Source organism: Argiope bruennichi, chromosome 11, assembly GCF_947563725.1.
Source record: "Argiope bruennichi chromosome 11, qqArgBrue1.1, whole genome shotgun sequence".
NCBI lineage: Eukaryota > Metazoa > Arthropoda > Arachnida > Araneae > Araneidae > Argiope > Argiope bruennichi.
In genome coordinates, this window is record NC_079161.1 from 24874518 (window position 1) to 24897675 (window position 23158).

At 32.0% G+C, this 23158-nt stretch overlaps 1 protein-coding gene across 1 annotated transcript; it reads left to right on the plus strand.

Moving 5' to 3' along the window:
• The first annotated feature begins 14935 nt into the window (after window positions 1-14935).
• LOC129956496 (histone H2A-like) lies at window positions 14936-15301 on the plus strand. The gene has a single exon (XM_056068416.1). The coding sequence runs from the start codon at window positions 14936-14938 to the stop codon at window positions 15299-15301; it is 366 nt and encodes a 121-aa protein (XP_055924391.1).
• The last annotated feature ends 7857 nt before the right edge of the window (window positions 15302-23158 follow it).

Genomic DNA, 23158 nt, shown 5'->3' on the forward strand with positions numbered 1-23158 from the left:
TCTCAATCGCAACGTCTATCCCTATGGGATGGGCGAATCCATCCCAAACCATACTTTCGACAGGTAGGGACGTTGACCGAGAGGGGCAGCAGGGATAAACGTTGTCTTTTAAATGTTGAGTTGTAGCTCAACGCTTATCCCGCTTCAATTGAATAGTTTTCCGCTGGAGTGGAAGGATGCGTTTTCCAAGCAAGGTGTTGACATATTAGCTTAAAACATATTTTTCAGTGACCTTCATCTTATTCAATGCATATTTAATACAAATACCATTTATTTTACCAAAAGCAATATTTCAGACAATTCATTTTCAGGTGGCTTTTACTGGTTTTCTACTGTTTTTATTATTATTATTACTAATTCTGTTTTTATAGGGTTCTGAATTTCCTGATATTAATGAATCTTGAAATCATTTAAAAGTACTTTTGACCCGACGAATGTTTCCATTAATACATCATCTTCAAAACTGGTAATTTACTGATTTTGAAAAAAATTTAATTGTAATATGATAACATTCCTTTACAGAAAAATTTCTGAATAATATGGAAAAATATTTTTTATTTACATCTAACATGTACTATTTCTGCAGTAAGTAAAAAAGATGTGCCTATTATATGATTGTATGGATATAATATCTTTATAGTCCGAGAAAAGAAAATATTCTGCCAATGGTTATATTTGCCTTTACATTCCCAGAACAGTGTATGTCTATTTTTTTATAATTCCTAAATTTCACATTTCTATTTGTCTTAATATGTTACCATGAACTGAAAAAAAAATGTATACTGCTATTTTTAAATTTAAAATATGACATGAGAACATTTCAATTTTGTAATATAAACTAAAATTTGGATTTTTTAAACCATAGATAGTCACAAAAGGCATTGACAAATTGAAGCATCTGAAATATATATACTTTAAATAGAATATGCTTCCTGATATAATCTTTCTGTAGAAGTATTTTCTATAATATGATTAGAATGTTGTTAATTCAGAATATAAACTCAAACAGAATAAATTGAGAATGTTTTCTGATATTTTGCATTTTCTGCAGTCCCAATTTAAAAATATAGCTGGCCAATTTTTTTCTGAAATAAAAATTTCATTCCCAAAACTGTATCATGTTCCCATATCATAAAAACACAATTTAAGACATTATTTGGGAACTTCATATGTTTTACATTTATTTTCCATTAGCCAGTTGCAGTTATATAGTTTCTAAAAATAATTATGCAATGATAAATTCTTTTTAAAAAGAAAAAATCCAAGTAAAATATTGCATACATAGATTCATAGTGTCTCTTTTAGAATGTACTAAGTATTCAAAAATTGATTATTCAAAATCAATTGTAGTATTGGCAATTTGAATCTTGGAACGTTTTTTAACGATAAAATGCGACATCACATGATTTGTGAGAAGATATACTAGTGTTTAAAATACTTAGGTAAATTTTTCCTTCTTGTCGCTTTCTTTACTTTATTGATCCTGAAATTGTAATTATGGTATCTATGTTTTTCAGTTGTAATATTTTTTTTTTAATTATGCGTTGTTCTCATTCTTAATAAAGTTTACGCATTTTGCTTAGCATTTTATATGTATTTTGTGCATTTAATATGTGTCTATTCATTGCAAAACCCTCTTGATAATGTTAATTCCTTTCATTAAAATTTTACATTGTAAATTAGAGCCAAATATATCAATTCAATAGACAATTTTTTTTTTTTTTTTCATATTAGTATTTCAATTTAGTTACATGCTAAATAATTTGCTGTTTTTATTATTTGATTTTTGAAAGTTATATAGTAAAATATTCTACATCCAAAGCATCTCCTATTATGCAATATCAATGTTTGTTGGACTAACTCGGTCAAATATTCATGTATAAATGTTTTTCATTGTTAGTCTTATAAATTAGGAGAATTGCCTATATAATTCAGTAAAATAAATAACAAATTATAGTTATTTTTTTTTAATCACTAACCACTTACCAAAGACATTTTTAGCAGGCATTCAGCTAAGTGTGTTCAGCTAAGTGTATCTATATTTTAAGTGAATAAATATTTTTCCTATACCTATAGCACAATTATGAAAATTACATATATAATGCACAATGTGCAGGCACAATGGTTCCAATGCTAATTGAGAGTATATTATCTATGCTTATCATTCATATTTTGGTTTCCTTAATGATTTCGAAGCAAACCTAATGAAAACAAATATATTATTTTCTTAACTGCCTCAGAAAAATGAGCTGTTATGTAAATATTTAAAAACAAGTTTTAATCAAATTACTTTCATTCTGTTTACTTTGTTTCTAGAGTGTCCATCCAACTTTATTTTGTGTTTATTATTTTTTTTTATTGTAAAACAATAAAATAAATAATATAAAATTATAGAAATATAATATTTCTTCTCATAGAAAAGAACATATTTTTATATAAATACTAATAAAAAAAAATGGAAATAACTATTTTTATTATATTTTTTTAATTTGTGTTAAGTTTTTTTTTCTGCCTCTTATAGTTAAATAGCACAATAAGTTCTTCAAATGATGAAATATATTGTATGCTTTTGAAAAATTCTTTGTTTCTAATAAAACTACAATGCTATATTGTTTAATAATTAGATACAATATACCAATGGAAAAACTAAATTGCATTTGAAATTTTTAAAAAATCTGCCTTTAAAAATTTAGATTCATTTGTATATTAAGTAAAAAAAGTATTTCATTTCTTATTCTATATTCAATAAAGATAATTAAAAAAAAGTTGTTTGCTATAGAAAGTTTATAAAATATTATTTAAATTTATTAAATTAAAAGTTTTTATAAAATATCTATTAACTATCATCAAATTTATTCAATTCTTGAGAGCTGAACTTCTACAGATTTACTAGTTTATTTAGCATAATTATAATATATAAACCAAAATACAGTTTGTAACATTTAACCAAATAATAGAATTGCAAGTCATCGTGCACAGAGTTGTTGTCTGTAGTATTTATGTAAATATCTTTGTCTGCATTATCTAACCAATAAAAAAAAACTCATTTATTGTATCACTTGCATATTTTTTTAGTATTATTATATTTAACTATTTTATTTTAATACATTATAAGGATAAAAACGGAATCATTTTTTAATCCACCCCATACCTAACTTGCTTCAACGAACGAATAACGAAACATTTAATTATAAAAAAAGTGGAACAAATATATTTATATACTAATAATAAAGTTGAATGTGTGTGTTTTGGTGCTCTACAAGCCAAATATTTGACCTACATGTATCAAATGTGATACATATGTAGAATGGTGGATGTGTGCACCTTGGACCGATTTTTTGGAAATTTTAAATAATATTTTAAGCTGAAATTTGCTGTTTTTCCATGATAATTTCTGAAAATATCACTGCACAAACATAAATTTTACATTGTTTGAAATTTTTTTATTGATATCAATTGAATTGTAGTACGAATATTTGCTTTTTTTAAAAATATCCCCCCTCTACATTTAATGTTACATTATTACCCTGAAATCCAAATCGTTTTCATTTTTTCATCATGTAATTAATTGCATGGTTTTTGCCTATTATTGAAAATCAAGTAAAGAAGTATTATATTTAATATCTGAGCAATTTATAAAACAAATAGAAAAAGGGAAGTTACAATAGCTCAAATTTAAAAGATAGATGAAAGGGTTATTTACATTTTCAACAGCGCCATGATGTCAAGTAACAGTCTCAATCAGAAAAGTTTATGATCACAATACACAGAGTAAATAAGAATATTTAAGTAAGTCAGTTAAAATCACAATTTTAATGCTAAACTATTTGATAGACTCATTGATATGAAGTTATATCTAAACAATTTATCTAAAAACAAATACAACCAATGTTCCTGATGAATAAACTGGTCACCTGATGTGACAAATATGAATATATATACTATGAAATGCATAACAGAATGATGGAACAGACTATAACAAATATGAAAACAATGTCATGTTTCAATATTGCATAGTATTCCCTTGTCCTTTATTAATCCATTTTCTGTTTGTTTCATTACACAATGTTTTCGTAATAAATATGTCTTGCGTTTTTATTATATTTAACTTTATTACATACTAAAAATTTTACCATTTGTGAGCAATGTCATTTAGATTACATCTCAAAAAACAGTTTGCTTCTGTAGGCTCTTCTAAATTTAGCTTTTAGTTTTCCTTGTTATGATTCAAGTGAACTTGCTAATCATTATTTAATTCTTTTTATCATGATTTCATATTTGGTAAGGATATCTTTGTATTTTATTTGATAAACAGTAAGATGAGAATCTTATTTTGTCATTAAAATAGTAGAAACTTTAGTAATGTGTAAACTTGCACTATCATTTTAATAAGATAAGCATTAAGATTTAGACGAGAAAAATTTTGACAAATCAAATAAAACCTTTCTCATGATAAGGATTATATATATTATAACTATTTTTTTTATGACTCTTATAATGAAACCAACCAAGATTTTCCAAATAAATTAATAAGTATTGCAATTATTCACAAAAGGAAGATAACACGATTACTTTATTCCCAAACACTGTAAATATGATTTTATGTCGCAGAACAACAATCTGAAAAAAATTACCATGAACACATTTATTTACATTTTATAGCTGTATAAAGCTAACAATCGATACGTTATATTTTTCATCACTCTAAAAACTGCCTAGTTATGACATTAACTTATTAAAGTTTAGTCAAAAAATTTTTTAATACAGTGCTATATATTATTTATTTTCTTTAGTTTTTATTTCATATGTTAATTTGTTTATATTATACTGTTAAACCAATAAGAACTTGATATTTGACTATATTTCTATTTTTCCAAGTGTTATTGCTTAATTCAAAATTCAATATTAGCTTGTTATTTAATTGTAGAATTTTCAGGATATTATATTCCATACTCCTAAACATGAAAAAAATAACTGCTGCATGATTTAGCAGGTAAAATTAATTCTTTCCTAACTATAATTATTTTGCTCCAGTTTTTACTTTTTTTAAAACTTCATTTTGCCATATTTCAAAACTTTTGTGTAATTAAACTACAGGGTGACCATAAAATAATTTTCCCCATTTCGAGGCATCTACAACTAAATAGAATGATGCCAAATTCCACTAACCCTCTTTAAAAAAGTTTTCACATGGAAACATATTGGTGCTACTAGAAATAGAACATGTTGACATGCTGAACATTCAGGCTTTCTATATTTGTAAAATATATTAGTTCAATATCACTTCTTTTTCAGTTATTAACTGGAAAATTTAGTAGTTTCATTTTTTAAAAATAAGAGATTTATTCATTTCTTATATTCAGAATGTCAGTAACAGGCTGCAATATTGTGAATATTCTGGACATCTTTTAAAAGACCATTATATTAATCTTTCAAGAATATTTATATTTTGAAATATACTGAGAAAGCTGCAAGTATGAACATGAAACTCTATATAACATTGATTTCTTAATAACTAGAAAAACAAACCCTAATTTAAAGAAAACCAGTATTAAAAAAAAAAAACTTATATCCTCCGAAACATTCGCAGGGAGTTACATTTTAATACTTTTATGTAATTGAATATAATTTTATACTTATCATAAGAAAATTGAATTTAAATAGTCCTATGTTTTAAAAAAAATCAATAATTACAAAAGAACTTAAATTATCAATAAAACATGAATTGAAAATAGTTTTATTTCATGCTTTAAAAAGGTTCATATTTTTACAGCTCATTTAATGAGATTTATCTGTAATAAGTAATAAAACACAATTTGTTTTATTTATTGAGAAGAGGAAAATAACTTGTGATAGTAAAAATTTATAATATAGTAAAATAAATTTCAATCAAACATTAATAAAATCAGAATCCATTTAAGAAAATTGTTTCTTGAATAAAGGTTTGACTTGATATACAATAAATATTTCAATATTTACCTACTCAACATGCTATGTCTATTATTACACTATGATCCCCAAGTAGGAAATAAACTTTGTGATAAAGTTGTTTTTACAGTAAGCACTTTATAAAATTATTTTTCTAAATTTTTGTAAAAATTATTTTACTTATTTTTTTAAAAATAAAGATGACCTAGATCATTAAGTTTTGGTTATATGTCTTCTACTCACAAAACGTGTTTGTTCGTGGGTAATCAAATAAAAGGGACCTGATCTGTCTTTTTTCCATTTATTATACATAAAGCAGCTACAGACGAAGACATCTAAAGCACATTAACATAACATCACAAAAGCACGAGCACACACAGCAACAGGAAACACATCCGTTACATCTCTCATTAGGCATTACAAAATTCTGAATCATAAAGTAATAAAAAAGAAGCGTATCAAAGTTCAACAGAAACTGCGCATGCGCCGGTTTCCTGATGACTACAGCTGGAATAGGGGAAAGGCGTCTCTAAGACGGAACAGTGTTATTTAAATACAATAAGTTATTTCATTCCTGTTAGTTTATTACCTTTACAAGAATTTAACATGCATTTACTTAAAACTACAAAGCACAAGAGTAATATAATGACAAAAAAAAAATAAACAAGTATGAAAATGAAATGGTTAATGATTTGCTTTATTTCCATATTACATACTATGAAACTTAAATATCACATTACCTCTTCATTCACAATGTAATTTTATACATTTCTAAAAATTATATATGATCCGTTTATGAAATGCAACACAAGAACAAATTTGTAAACATTTTCAAAAATAAGAAATAGTGATTTAAAAATAGACATTAATAGAGAGGAAAACTATATCCACATTCACATGGTAAAGTAGTGACAACGTATTCCCTCGTGATCCACGAAAAACGATTCAACTGAACCGGAATAATCGTTGAGCTACAACTCAACATTTAAAAGCCAACGTTTATCCCTGCTGCCCCTCTCGGGTAAACGTACCTACCTGTGAAAAGTATGGTTCATGATGGATTCGCCCATCCCATAGGGATTACGTTGCGATTGAGACGCTAGTAGTGTGTACAAAAACAGCTTAAGTGCGCCTCCCCCACATTCCAAACATACATATGGTTTAGCGTATCTATGTTCAGTATTAATCTTTACTGTATGAATAAATATACAAAGAATAAAAAACACAAATAAAGTAATGAAATAAAAACAAAATATTATAAATAATAAGATCACATAAACAACTTCACACTAATTCTCTATTTTATTGGTCCTAAAGAAGCCAATTTATAAATCGCCAATAAAAATGACATCAGTCAAATTCTTCGCTTTTATTTCACCCCCATAATTATTGGATTTAATAAATATTATACACGTTGAAATTGCTTTTTATATTATGAGGGAGAATTATTAATACAACTAAGCACTTATGATGGTTTTAAGAATTCTACTGGGATTTCAAATCCAAGGACTTGCAGCCTATTACTGTTAATAGAATGGTTCAAATAAAACAGGTATTTGTTTATAAAATTAATATGGCTTTGATATTTGTGACAGAGATGTTTAAAAATACTTTTCGGAAAAATTATAAATTTTGCATTAGAGATTTAATTAAAACAATGAACACAACGATATTGTCGGGAAACCAACGAGTCATCAAAAACGATTAGAGTAATACATTAAAAACAACGTGCATAAAAAAAATTCAATATTTCTATATTTTAAACCTTTAGCGATACGAAACATGAGAAATGTCCCAATACAAACTGGAAGAAAATTTTGCCAAAAGTTCCTTTTTTTTAAAAAATTTCTGTAAAATTATATCATTTTTTATAATCCGATAAGAACTTTCTAGTTATGTAATAACCGAATATGCAAGAAAATATGCATAGAAAAAAAAGCCTTCTTTAATATACCACTAGAAGAAATACACACCATTTTTAGAAATTATAAGGTAGCACTGGTTAATTCTTTCAGCGTAAGGGTAGAGGTGCTTGATAAGCTGAGTGTAGACCGCTTTCCACGGCAATTGTATTTGTCCGGTTTCAAATGAGAAACTGGCAACTATGTAAATAATATATTTCAATAGCTGACATGAATGTTGGTGATAAAATAACAACAGAAAAATACAAAAAAAAGAAAAAAATATTTCAGTTTATAAGCCTTCTGCCTTTCGCTTTTGTATTTAACTGCAGAAATGTGTAGATCTACGACGAAATATTTCCAATTCTTCAGCTATGTTGTAATTAAAATTCTATCAAACTCTTAAACGATAGATGGCGCTGGAAACAAAACATAATTAAAAAAAGACATTTTTTTTTTTAATGTTGTGAAAGCGCAGAAGATTGTTTTCGCAGCTAAAAATGACGCATCTGTTGTCAATCTGCAGAGATGACTGTAACAGTGTGCATTAGTTCTATTCCTCTTTCATATTGTTTGTTTTCATGTTGTTTCCTCTTTCATGTTTGGGGGCATTAACAGTCGTCATCAGTTGTTTGTTTTGAGATTCCAAAGAAAATAGAATTAAAGCTTTTAAATGAAATTTATATATATAAACTATATTTTAGGATAAGGCTCTTTCACACTATATGAAAACATTAAATATATCTGTTTGTGAGCGATAAAGCATTTAAATTTTTTTTTATGGTTTTTAGCGCCATTGATTAGGTTGATGAATCAAAGTGAGGCATTTTTCACAAAAAATTTAAAATGAAAAAACTGTAGTCCAGTAAAAATTTAAGTATGGAAAAATGTGTTATACATGTACTAAGGATGATAGACATCGCGTAAAAGAATTGAAATTTAGAAGGATTTTCAGTGTTTCTGTTCATGAATTTCCTGGAGATCATTGTCAACTTCTGTTCACTTCCCCCCTCCCCCGAAATAAAAAGATGAAGAACGAAAATCCGAACAGTTCAGTTTAATCATTTACTTTTAACCATTCAAACTATCTTTTAGTAAAGCATTTAGCAATATCTGTTTTACTATTGGTAGGATCGAAAAAATACTCTTTTCAATAAACTCTCATGAAATATGTTAAAAAAAATATACTTTGCGAGAATATGCATTACAGAAAATATTGCATTACGAAAATAACTTTGCAAGTCTTGTGAATCAATTTTCCATAGAGCTCGATTTCGTAAAGCGCAGCTTCATCAAAGCGCGGCATTTTAACCATTCATATGAGTCTTCTGGACTAATTTCTATTTAAGAAGTATACTTTGCCCCTAGCAGACAAGCAGACGTACAAATAAAACCACGCAAGAAAGCACCAATAGTATTTTTAAGATATTAGCTCATTTTTTGTAGCTATTTTAAGAAATGTTGTTAAATCTGCAAAAAAAATCGATTATCTACTTCTCTGAAATTCAGACTTCTATATTTTTGACAATTCAGAAAGTTAATTAAGTACATTTAGTTGAGCATCGTAATCAGCTACCAACAACGTTGTTCATTTAAACAGGAATGGATTTTGAATAACCGTGTGATTTGGCCAGCATTTGATTATGGTGCGATGAATTCCCACAACGAAACTGGCTCCATGCATTTGGCATGGCATATGAATACAATTCATTGATGCATATCATGCTTTCATAAAATGTTCTTTATTTCCTTAGTTCTGTACATTGCTATTTCGACAAAAAGTTAGTGAAGAAGGATAAAGCTTAAAGACTTTAAACGAGCACGCTGACGATATTGTCACAGCAATTGTCAAAAATGGACGAACTTCTGATTACGACACATTCATCACGTCTGAAATATTTTTGTGACGTCAGACAAATGTCATGCGGTCAATGAAATGAAGAATTATAAAAAAATATTTAAAAACATATAAAAAAAATGTTTATTTGGAAGAACTTACCACTTTTATTAATATATATATTCATACAATTATATATAATGTAATATAGCAGTGATTAATAGCGATGGGATTGATGTGCTTGATAAACTGAGTGTAGACCGTACGCAACGGCAATGGATATGTGACCGGTTACTCCGTCGTAATTGGCAATTGATTTGGAATTGATCATGTTTAGTCATTAACCCGTATATTGACCATATAAAAACAATGAAAAAACATAAAAAAATAAGAATAAAATATCAGTTCGCAAGCCTTCATCCTTTCGCTTTTGGCAAAATTGCTCCAATTTGATAGTGTGATTAATTCGTTAATTGCAAGAAAATTTTCAATTGTGACAAGCATTTTCTATACGGTAAAATAATTAAAATTTTATCAAACGCGCTGGTGCTAGAGGTCGCTGCGAAAGAAATAACTTTAAATGCGTTTTATGCTTAAATGCAGTGCAATTGTTATTATATTCTTTTTTAATAAGATTTATTCCAATAAACAGTTTCACTTAAAAGACATGCATTTGTTAAACATAAATATCCTAACAAACTTTGTATGATATACTGTAATCTACTTAGATCGTTCAATAAGGTGCAACCCTCAGTTAGAGCTTCATGATTCGAAATTTATTGAAATAAAAATTATGAAAGATGTTAAGAAAAGGGAATAGAATCAATAATTTAGTAGGAAGTTTTATATAAGTGGAACAATTTCAGGGCAATGTATATTAAAATTGTTTTGATTTTTCAGCGTAGAACGCCATCTGTCAACGCCTGTGAATGTCTGCTTGCAAGCTATATAGATGTCGACGTTTTCCCTTTCGTTTTCAGTAAATTTTAAGAAATTTATCCTTCGTGTCTTCCTTTGAACCTTCAATTACAATTTCTCATTCGATAAAGGTTTTGAAAGAATTTTTCATTAAGAAGTTATGCATAAATAATTTAATATAATTATTCTTCATATTCATGGCTAAAATTACTACATCTGATACTGCATTTTGGCAGCACACATGGAATGTAGATATATTATATTATGGAATGTAGATATATTTATATTTTCATATTTCTAAAATGAAATATATAATTTTACAGCCTCGCATGCATGTTTTTATTGTCAGATATTTGTTAGAAAAGCGGTTTTGTATAGCAAAGCGAATATGTTTTAGAAATATTATTCAGTCCAATTTTAAAAATAAACGCTTAATGAATTGCTAGGATATTCATCGTACAAAAAAGTCTATTCCAAAAGAATATCCTGAATCAAACAATAATGAAATTGAAATGTTTTTCAGTAAAGGTAAAAAGATCGATACTAAGCAAAAGGAGTTAATGCAAAAGACAGTTTTGTCTAGATTACTTTATTTGTTAGGACATTTATATTAAAATCAAGGGACATCTTTAAGCACTTAAATTATATTATCACGGATATTTACATAACAAAAAGTTACTCCCCTGCTTATTGTTGCATTCTTGAAGTGCAATTGTCTTGATATTTCTTCCCAGTTAATATAATACATACCTGGAATTGGAATATGCCTATGATACGATTGGCCGAACATCAAAATTGTTATTAGAGGACTCCCGAACTACACCACAATAGATGATATTAAAAAAGAGCTCGAAGCGAACAACTATCAAATCCAAAGAATTAACCAAATGAAAAACTTCAGATCAAAAACCCTCCTCCCACTATTTCTCGTTGAAGTCAGAAAAACCGGCAACTACAAAAATATCTTCAATCTTAATCACCTTTGTTTCCTGTCCGTGAAAATAGAGCCGTACAGGACAAAAAATACTGCAACTATATGCTATAACTGCTCCGGTTTCCACCACTCTGCCAGAAACTGCCGAATAAAACCCAGATGCATCAAATGTAACGGAAACCATCCCACCCGTGACTGCCAAATTAAAGATAAAATAGAAAACCCTGTCTGCATCAACTGCAATGCGACCGGGCACCTAGCAGCCTGGAAAGGATGTCCGGCAATACCTAGAGCCCAAACCCAAACTGCAAACTACCCCAGAAGATCATATGCTGAAGTTATTAATAAAAGCAATAGCCAAAACATCAATCCTACCCTCCCAAGAAGCCAAGAAATCACCTCCCAAAGTTCAAATCCCAGAAGACCACAGCCTCCCCAAGCCACTTTAATAGGCGAATTAGAAGACATTAAAAATCTGAAAAACCACCTCAACGACCTAAAAGAAATCAGAGAACTCCTAATCGAATTCCCCAACATCCTAAATGCCATCAAACTCAGCAAAAAAGCCAAGAATAAACAAGAAAAACTACTCATTTTCATAGACGCTCTCATCGCCGAAGATCAAACTCCTTGAAAACCACGCCCACCGCCGTGACCAAGACGCCTGATTCGCCCGCCCATCCACCTCAGCAATAGTACTTAAGCCGATGTTCCTTGCCACCAGCCTATGGCAAAGGACGAGGCACCCAGCAGACAAAAATAACTTAAATAGAGCACAAAATTACCTAAGCAAAATGCAATACGAAAGAGAGCAGAAAAATTGGGGTAGCTACATAGAAAGCCTAGATCCAGCTGAGGGCTCACTATGGAAACTGGTTAAAAAATATAAGAATGATAAATTTAGAATTCCCCCACTCCGCACAGATTACACCATAGTCTATAAAGGTAAAGAAAAGGCAGAAATCATAGCAGATAGTCTAGCCAAGCAATTTCAAAACAATAACCTCTCCCACCCACCTACTGAATACAGAGTCCAAAAGAAAATTGAAAAATTTGCTAAGAAGAAAACAAAAACAAAATTAACCCCATGCTCTCCGGCGGAAGTCGCAGAGGCGATTGAAAAATTGAATAAGAGGAAAAGCCCTGGATTTGATAAAATAAGTAACGTTATGCTCAAAAATCTACCAGTTAAAAGTATTTTTCAAATTACTAAGCTAGTAAATAGTATGCTTACACTTGGATATTTCCCGCAACCTTGGAAACAAGCAATAATAGTTCCCATCCACAAGCCAGGAAAAAACCCAAGTAACCCCGAAAATTACAGGCCAATCAGCTTATTGTCCTCCCTGAGTAAGGTAGTAGAGGGAATTATACTCAGTAGATTGCAGGAGGCAACAGAAGACAAACTGATTCCATACCAATTTGGGTTTAGAAAAGGCCTCTCCACAGTCCAACAACTAACCAGAGTAGTAGAAATCGTGAGGGAAGGATTTAGCAACTCTGAAGAAACCGCAGCAGTATTCCTGGACATTGCCAAGGCTTTCGACAGGGTGTGGATAGACGGCCTAATCTATAAACTACTCAAACTAAACATCCCGGACACGCTGGTAAAGCTCCTGCAATCCTACTTAAAAGGCCGAAAGTTCCAAGTGAGAGTCGGTAAAGAACTATCATCGCACAGAATAACAGAAGCCGGGGTAGTACAGGGCTCACAATTAGGACCCCTCTGTTTCAATATCTTCATTAATGACATCAGCCAAAACACAGCAACCCGCCTCTGTCTTTTCGCAGACGATACAGCGATCTTAAGTTCAAACAAAAATAGAGATAAACTAATGGAAGCACTGAATGAACACCTATTGGATCTAGGTAAATGGCTGATCAAATGGAAAATTAAAATAAATATTGACAAATGTCAAGCCGTATTTTTCTCAAGGAAAAAGAACCTCCCTCCCCCTCCACAGTTATTCAGACGCCCCATTAAATGGGAAAATAGCACCAAATATCTTGGAGTCATCCTAGACAAAACACTTACCTTCGGACCCCACATTAGGAAAATCGGAGATAAATTTAAAAAAGTAAAAGGTGCATTATACCCACTTCTGGGCCGGAACTCCAAATTATCACTGAAAAATAAACTCCTCTTGTACAAGACCCTGCTAAGACCACTCATAAGCTACGCTTCCCCGGTGTGGGGGGCGGCAGCAAAAACCCACGTAAGAAAACTCGAAGCCCTCCAAAACGGAACAGCAAGGCAAATAGCTAACGTGCCCTGGTATATTCGAAATAAAAATATACTCAAGGACCTACGACTTCCCACAATAGAAAAATATCACAAAGACAATTCATGCAAATACTTCCAGAAACTTGACACAAATACTAATTTAGCGTTACAAGAGATCCCCACCTACGATCCAAGGAGCAACAGAAACAGGAGAAGACCGAGAACCCTGCTCATTTAAACACCTAGTCTCCCTACACCTCAACTAGATTACACCCACGCCAATCAGCCAATGGAACTCATTAGGACAATTAAAAACCCCTCATAGTAAATAGCTTCTTTGTTTTGTTTGTTTGTCGTCGTTGTTGTGTGTCTTGTGTCGTCCATAATAATAGTTATAATATCAGTAAATTGTTATTTAATTCTACCCTAGTTTATGCTCAACATAAGTTGTTTGTCACTAATAACCATTTCAGCTGAGCGGAAGATGAAAGGCCGCCGAGCCTAGGCGCTTCCAAAGAACCCCACCATCATTGGCATTCTCAAGACCTCTCCCCACTCCTGTACAAACCATCTTTCGTCCTGCGAAAAGTATTTGTCATGTCCTTGTGCCGCTATGTGAGCTCAGTTCCGCAAGCTCTTCAATCCTCACACGTTGCAAAAAAATGATACGATACATATACATACGAATAAAGATCATTTTAATTCTTGCGATGGTAATTTAAATAAACATCAAAGCAAATTTTTAAACGTATTTGTAATGAATCATGCATTCATTTATTGCATAAATCATGACTTCATAGATAGCATTTTATCGAAGGTCTCTGGTCAATTTTTTTTCTAACTTTCCTTTTCTTGCTGCGACAAAAATTCCTCAAACATATAGGTTTCAATGAGCTACAGAAAAACATAACGGGAGTGAGAAAAAAAATGAGTAGTGAGTACATGTATTCGCAATATATATATATATATATATATATATATATATATATATATATATATATATATATATATATTCACTTTAATCAAGCATTCTTCATAAATATTTGTAATTTTCTAATACGTAAGATCAATCCTGATCTTAGCTTCGTTTTCTCTGTTGAATAATTATTATACACCAAAAATGTCAGCCTTTTGTTTCTTTACTAACTTGACGACGTGATGAGTATTTCGACGGAGCACCTGGACTCGTAGTCATGTCTGGGCGCGGTAAAGTTAAGAGAAAGAGCAAGACTCGTTCTAGCCGAGCAGGGCTTCAATTCCCTGTCGGTGGTATCCATCGACTTCTCCGAAAAGGCAATTATGCCGAACGTGTTGGAGCTGGAGCACCAGTGTACCTGGCTGCCGTGTTAGAACACTTAGCTGCTGAAGTGTTGGAGTTGGCTGGTAATGCCGCCAGAGACAACAAGAAAACTAGGATCATTCCTAGACATCTCCAACTCGCCATCCGAAACGACGAGGAGTTGAACAAACTCCTTTCCGGAGTAACTATTGCTCAGGGCGGTGTATTGCCTAACATTCAAGCTGTCTTGCTCCCCAAGAAAACCGAAAAGAAAGCCTAAACTAAGACTTTACAAGTTAAAAAAAAAGGCCCTTTTAAGGGCCAACAAATTATTAAGAATTAGCTACTGAACACTTGTAAAAATAAAAAAAGGGTAATATATTGAATTTTTAAAAAAAGTTATATATTGATTTTTTTAAATTTTTAATTTATTGATTTTTTTTTTAAATTTATTACTTTTTAATTTATAAACTGAATGAATTTCCATAATGCATTGTATGGAAGGGACTTCCGTTCGCTCTCCCTTTTTCTTTCTTTTTTTGGTGAGGAATAACTTTCAGATATGAAATCTGACGCAGAAGAATTTCATCTTTTATTACGACGTCTTATTTAAGAAAAATTGATATTTTCTTTATTCCAGGTTTTAATTTACTCTTTCTTTTAACTTTTTTAAAACTTTTTTTTAACTTTTTCTCAGAAAACACCAGATTTCCCCCTGTAATTCAGAATTTATAATAAAATTCAACATGCAGGTAACCGGAATGAGATTTTGTAAAATTGATGATAAAATTAATGGCCAGATGATAAGTTAAAAGAGACAAACTGAAGTTTCAAATGCTGCAATTATATTTCGGCTCTGTTTTTAAAAAGCAAAATATTAACCAATAGCATACTGAATTTAATAAGAATTCAATTTACAAAGGAATAAATATTTAAAAAGTCATGTTGCTCTTTAATTTGCTAACTGTTATTAAATCTATAAAAACTTACACTTTGCAAAACGGAAAAAAAAAAAAAAATCGTGATAAATTTTTACGTATAATAAATTTATAACATAATATTACTATTTGCACTGCATGAGGTATTTCTTTTCCGAAATTTTTTAAAGTATTTTAATTCATCAGAAAATTAAGCTTAATTTAATTAATTAAGATTCCAAAATTTTATTTTTTTTCATTAGTAATTTATTTTTTTTTTTTTATTTTTTTTTTTTTTGTGAAGAAAAGATTTTTACACCAATTTAAAGAAGTAAAAGCAGTATTTTTAATGGTGCAAATTTAATTTTCGTGTACTTTTTTTTTCTCGATTTGACTGTTATCGTGTTTATAACTAACAATGTTTATGAAATGAATGATATCTTATTAAATCGAAATTCTTCAACACTAATTGAGGAATATTTAGAACTTCTCCCGTGGAATAAGACGTTTGTCGTCTAACCGTCGCTGATGTATCGTATGTTCAGTAGTTTACAGTTATAGAAAACATTCATCCAGTAAAACTGAAAATAGTTTTAATGACTCACAAACTTTTCATGACATACTTTTGTGTAACCCAAATAATTAAAGCATTAAGTATCTATCATAACATGCTGAAATTGCTTTCCATGCCATTAGGAAGTTTTAGTAACGAACACTAAGTGTTTATAATAATTGTTAAAACTCAGTTGAAATTTCAAAGCAAGGGACTACCGGCCAGTTAAATCTATTTATAATAAAGGTGAATTATCTGTGCATGTAATATTTAATCATAAAATTTCATAGATTTTAATACAATGCTTTATTTGAAAAAAGCGGAAAGTTGCTTTATCGTGCTTATTTCTTACCGTTGTTTTTATTTATTATTTCTGATAAATTTCTGGAGTAAGGATAAGGTCCATAAAAGCTGATATATTTGATGTTTCTGTTTTAAATGCAACATGTATAATATTAAAATTTTTGCCGCTCCTATTTATTTTTCTCCGTACCTCTTTGCTGTTCAAATCGGGAACTTTTATTTCCTCAAGAAAATGGATTTTGACAAAGAAGATGCAGTGACATTGGTGAAATGAAATATTGACAAATAAATTAAGAATTATGCAAGAAACAAACATCTAAATAAATGATTTGTTTTAAAAAAGAATGAGTTTTCATTTAATCTACCACTAAAAATAGATACTTAGATTTCATTGAATTTAAAGTAGCTGTTAAATGCTTTATATTACCTATTCTCAATTCGGTCTCTAGCCATGGAAGGAGACGAACGTTCCGATAGCAGATGCTCAAGCAATTTCTCAACGAGCAGCTCAGGCAGAAATCGTAGACCTATGGTATTAGGCTTTAAAGGAGATGATGATGATCTCTATTCCCCTAGGGGAAGCAACAAGTCAAGGAATGTTGCAAATCCCAGGGCCAGTAGTATTAATAGCAATAAAGAAAAACAGGGAACTTCAGATTTATTAAATACTCCATTTAGAGAGGAAGTACGAAAAGCTTTGGCAAACATAAGAGCTAGGAAAAACACCGACGGCAATTATCCCAACTTTGAGATCGATCTTGCTGTAAAGGATGATAAACAAATGGAAATTGATAACGTATCCCCAGAAAAACACAAGATGGATGATGATAACACCGAAACTTTCCAACAAGTTAACCCCAAAAAGGCAGCTAAGATCAAGAAAACTGAGGAAAATATTGAAAACATGGACACATCTAACAGATACGAAGTACTTAGCGAAAACCAAGAAAAATCTATAAATAGGCCCGCTGCAATAAACATGAAATTATCAAGCAAATACAATATTACGCTCCAAGAAATCCATAGAAAATTCCCACAAACAGAAAACAAACTCATCAGAAACATGATTGCAATACACCCAGCAACCGAAGAAGAGAGAACCCAAATCATAGAAATTCTATCTGAAAAACAAGAAGAATATATTTTATCAGAAAATCAAGATGAAAGACCCTTAAAAGTTATCCTTAAAGGACTCCCAATTAACGCAGATAAAGAGGAAATCAAAAAAGAATTTGAAGAAAGAAATTACGTTATCAACAGAATCTCCCAACTCAGAAATTATAAGATGCAATCACTTTATCCTATTTTCCTTCTGGAAGTTAAGAAAACCAGAAATTCCATCAACATTTACAATGAAAAATCCCTCCTTCATCTTAGAATCAAAGTAGAAAGCTACAGAAGAAAAACGACCGCTACCATGTGCTATAACTGTGCTGGCTTTTTCCATGCAGCAAGAAATTGCAAAATGACACCGAAATGCATCAGATGTGCTGGAACCCACGCAACCAGGGACTGTAACATCACGGAAAAAATCAAAGATCCAGTGTGTGTAAATTGCAACGAAACTGGACACACAGCCGCCTGGAAAGGATGCTCTAAATTCCCCAAACTTACAACCTCAAACGGAAGAATCTCCTACGCAGAAATAACCAAGGAAAACAAGACCCAAAACCCATCTCCCCACCCAGCAAACAGAACACGGAGCCCACTTTGACGGCTAACGAAGAAATCTCCTCACTCCAAGAAACCATGCAATTATTAAAAGAACTTAAGAGAAATACTTCAGGAATTCCCCAAGTTAATAGAAGCGGTGAAACTTGCAAGGAAAACAAGTGATAAAGAAGAGAAAAAGCTAATTATCCTTAATGCTGTGATCGGCTAAGTCCCAACAAAAGTTAAGTTAATCCTCTGCAATAACCCAGCTTTCTGATTGGTCACCTTTCTACAATAGTTTATCCCGCACCGAGCTCCGAAAACCCACTGCATCACGCTCTCCTACTCCCCTGACAACCTGCTTTCCTATTGGCCGAGACAGCTCACCCACTCTCCCTCACCTGCAATGACCAAAATTCGTTTGAAGATCCAAGGCAGTTACTCTCCTTCCACCGCAGAGTCAAGACCCATCACAGTAATCATGGCAATATATTAAAAGTCAAGTTTTCCACCAGTTTTTGTCATTTAAGGGGATAGTCGTATTCCAAGGACGGGTGCCCCGATAAGCTATCATCGAGATCGAGATTCATTATACCAAGCGGAAGGTGGACCCCCCCCCCCCACTGATTACATAGTGCAAAAAAGGCTGGACAAATTCTTCAGTAAAAAGCACAAAGAGACAGTAGAAGAGTGCAAACCATCTGAAATTGTGGAAATAATTAATAAACTCAAAGAGGGTAAAAGTCCAGGAATAGACAATATCTCCAATAGAATGATAAAAAGGCTCCCAATAAAATCAATAATCAGATTAACAGAAATAATTAATGCAATATTAAAACTACAATACTTCCCAAATGCATGGAAAACAGCAGCAATATTTCCCATTCTTAAACCAGGAAAAAATCCACAAGACCCAAATAGTTATAGACCAATAAGCCTACTATCTTCTCTCAGTAAAGTAGCAGAAGCTGTGATACTTAAAAGAATCACCTTAACCACGGAAGCCCACCTCACTCCTTACCAATTTGGTTTCAGGAAAAACCTTTCCACAGTGCAACAGCTATTGAGAATTACTGAAATCATTAGGGAAGGGATGGATGAAGGCTGGGACACCGGAGCAGTGTTTCTGGACATCGCAAAGGCGTTTGACAGGGTCTGGACAGACGGCCTGCTATACAAACTGATTAAAATGCGGATCCCTGGTAGCATTATCAGGCTCATGGCTACATATCTACGAGGAAGGCATTTTACCGTTCGAGTAGGGAGTAATCTCTCCTTAGAACGGATTATTGAAGCCGGAGTAGTGCAGGGATCCAAGATTGGACCAATATTGTTCAATATTTACATCAATGATATTCCCAGCCCCAGGAACTGCCAGACCCAATTATGTCTATTCGCCGATGACACTGCCATCATGAGCACCGGTGAATCCATCAACGTCATGAAACACCTAGACGATTACCTGGACGAACTTGGAAAATGGTTAATAAGATGGAAGGTTAAGGTGAACACGGACAAGTGCCAGGCTGTCTACTTTACGAGAAAGAGATATACCCCTGACCCCCCAAAACTTTTCAGAAGGAGAATAAACTGGAGCAATAATACCAAATACCTAGGAGTAACGCTAGACAAAAGACTTACCTACAAAGACCACATAGACAATATAAGAAATAAAGTCAAAGCCTGTAGATCCAAACTATACCCTATGATGGGTAAAGGGTCCAGACTCTCTCTGAAAAATAAATTACTGCTATACAAGACCATCATCAGGCCGCTAATGAGCTACGCTTCACCAGTTTGGGGGGCGGCAGCCAAATCACATGTCAACAAACTAGAAACAACCCAAAACAAAATAGCCAGACAAATAGCCCAAGTACCATGGTACATCAGAAATAAGCAAATCCTCAAAGAACTCCATTTACAAACAATAGCCAATTACTTTAAAAAATTAGCCATAAATTTCTTCCATACAATAGATAATCATAATAACCCTGCAATAGCAAATATACCCACCTACAACCCAAGAAATCCTAAGAAGAAGAGAAGACCCAGAACACTCCTCCTGGAAGAGTAAAAATGAATGATCATCGACCGTACATGCCCTTATCAGGGCTATTAAGGAAAGTCGTGATCATTAACCCTTTGATAACCCTTTGACTACCTAACCGGACCGGACCGGACAGAAACGACGAAGGCGTGCCTACAGCAGGTAATAGATACCTAATTAAATTAATCAGTTATATATCATAATTAGTAATATAAAATTTTTATGCATGTTATTCCTTTTTTTTTCCATCTTTCTTTATCTTAATAACCATATTCCCTTACAGAGTCCAATAGATACCCAGGCAATTAAATATTCATGTTTAAATCATAGATGCTAGTAAATTATTAAAATTATTATAAGGTTTCGGAGATTAAGGACCTACGAGTCCAGGTGCTCCGTTGAAATACCCATCACGTCGTCGTTTGAAGTGCTTGTAGAACTGAGTGTAGACCGGTAATAACGGCAATTTACTTGACCGGTTTCGGATTCGTAACTAGCAAATTTATTTACAACAGCTGATTAGAATGGAGATAAAATAACATAAAAAATATTTTTAAAAAAAGATTATCAGTCAACAAGATTTCAACCTTTCGCTTTTAGTGTGGTTACTAAATGCTTCAAAGATGATTTTTTGATATATATATATATATTTATCTTTGCTGCATCGGGCAAGGGAGTAAATATTATATATTTGCTTTAGCAGCGCTTTTGGACTACTCAAAATTCTGAAAAAAGCTGACGTCTGTAAAAATATTCCTAGTAATATAATACATTTATTGAAGAGAAATACCCTAACTAATGGAAGAACAAATCTACCCGACTGAGTTAATTACTCAATAGATGAGAGCACAGGGTTAGGGATAGGCGTGGAATAAACGAACACACATTTCTTTCATGAGCGAAGATCAGAAACGTTGAAAAAGTTTATTATAGCTTGTCCAGAATAGAGAATGAAATTTTTAAATAAATCTCTAACCTTTTATATAAATAGAACAACTTTTAGTACAACGCGCGATAACTTTAAAGACAAGGGAGAGTGAGAGGAAGGGAGTAGCAGACTTTTCTTAACTGGTATATAATAGATAGACTAAATATTGATTACTTATCAATTATTTAGTCAAAATTATAAAAATTATGTAAGATGTTGATCATAATCGAATTATTTTAATATGAGAAATTTGGAGAGTCTATTCCAAATTAGTCATTGCTAATAAAAATAATGGAATTTCTATCAATCTAAAAAGAAGACAGCTCTTCCCCATCGAATTAAAAAATATTTTATATTTTTCTTTAGGAGGTACTTTTAGGGCAGCAGATGTTTAAAATTATATTGGCTGAGTATTACAGTTTGAATAAAAATATCATTCACGATATTTTTTTGATTAATTGTAGACAACTTATGCCGCCGTCCTGGTATAGGAGTAGCGCGTCTTCCCCGTGATCTGGGCGTCCTGGGTTCGAGTCCCGGTTTCGGCATGGTTGTTTTTACGTTGTTCTATCTGTGAGATGTGTGAATGTGCCCTCCTGTAAAAAGGGGTTGTGCAAGCGAATGAGTGATGCGTGAGTAGCAAAGTAGTACTCTTGGCCCTAGTTGGCGCTACTATAAAAACCAGAGACCTTCTCCCACCGGATTAAATCGATGTCTTCATAACAGCGGGCTTGTCCATGGCAAGTGCCATGAGAAACAACAACAACAGACAATTATCCTTTCACCCACATATAAGTCACATGGATGTTAAGAGTGCCATATACAGAGAAAGAAACCCGATGTCGACGAAAGCGCCACCTATCGATGGGGGGGGGATAAGGCGGTGACCAAACTAATAACGGAAGAGGCTTAAAAGGTTTGATTGACAAGCCGAATAACACCCAACAAAAAAAAGAATTCCTAGTCCCCAGGAGATATTGCTGTGTGAAGAGAGTGACACTCAGAAGGTCAACCGACCCACCGAACTGGCCCCAATAAAACTTTCCCTTACTCTTTTCCGAAAACCGACACTGTCTTTGTACATCACGAGAGGGGTTTAGTGGGGTTCATGACCCACCCAAACTTGTTTGGAAAAGATACTCTTTGAGTTGGATATTTTAGATTTTCTCTGCTTTCACAGAAAATCGTACCGAGGGCAGCGTGAATGTTAGAAGGACTCTTGGAACACAGAACTCAGCACTGATTAATTATTGAAGTACTTCGATTTTGGGACATTTAATTGTTCTTCATAATTCTGTTAATTAATATTAGAGAATCCTGAAATTTAGAAGGAGTAATTGAATATTTTAATATTTATAGTATTTCGTTTGACGCGACTTTATTTTTAACAAAAATTGCGTTCATTAATTTTTTAATCCAGGGGGATCGGGCAAGATCTATGTGCCTATGAAAATATAAGACCACGAACTCATCCCTAAGGTGACCATTTTTTTTTTTTTTAACCTGAAACCAGGACAATATGAATTTTGACCAGCCACGCTCAAATTTTATAAATTTTTATCAAAAATTCACCCAACGGCCAACCTGTATACCTAAGTAAATAAAAAACTTTTAGATATCAAAAAATGTTGCGTTTATTTAAACACAAGAAATGCGAAAACTAAAATATGATTTCACAATATAAAAATAAAACATAATAAACATAACATAACATGATAAGCCATACCTAATATAAT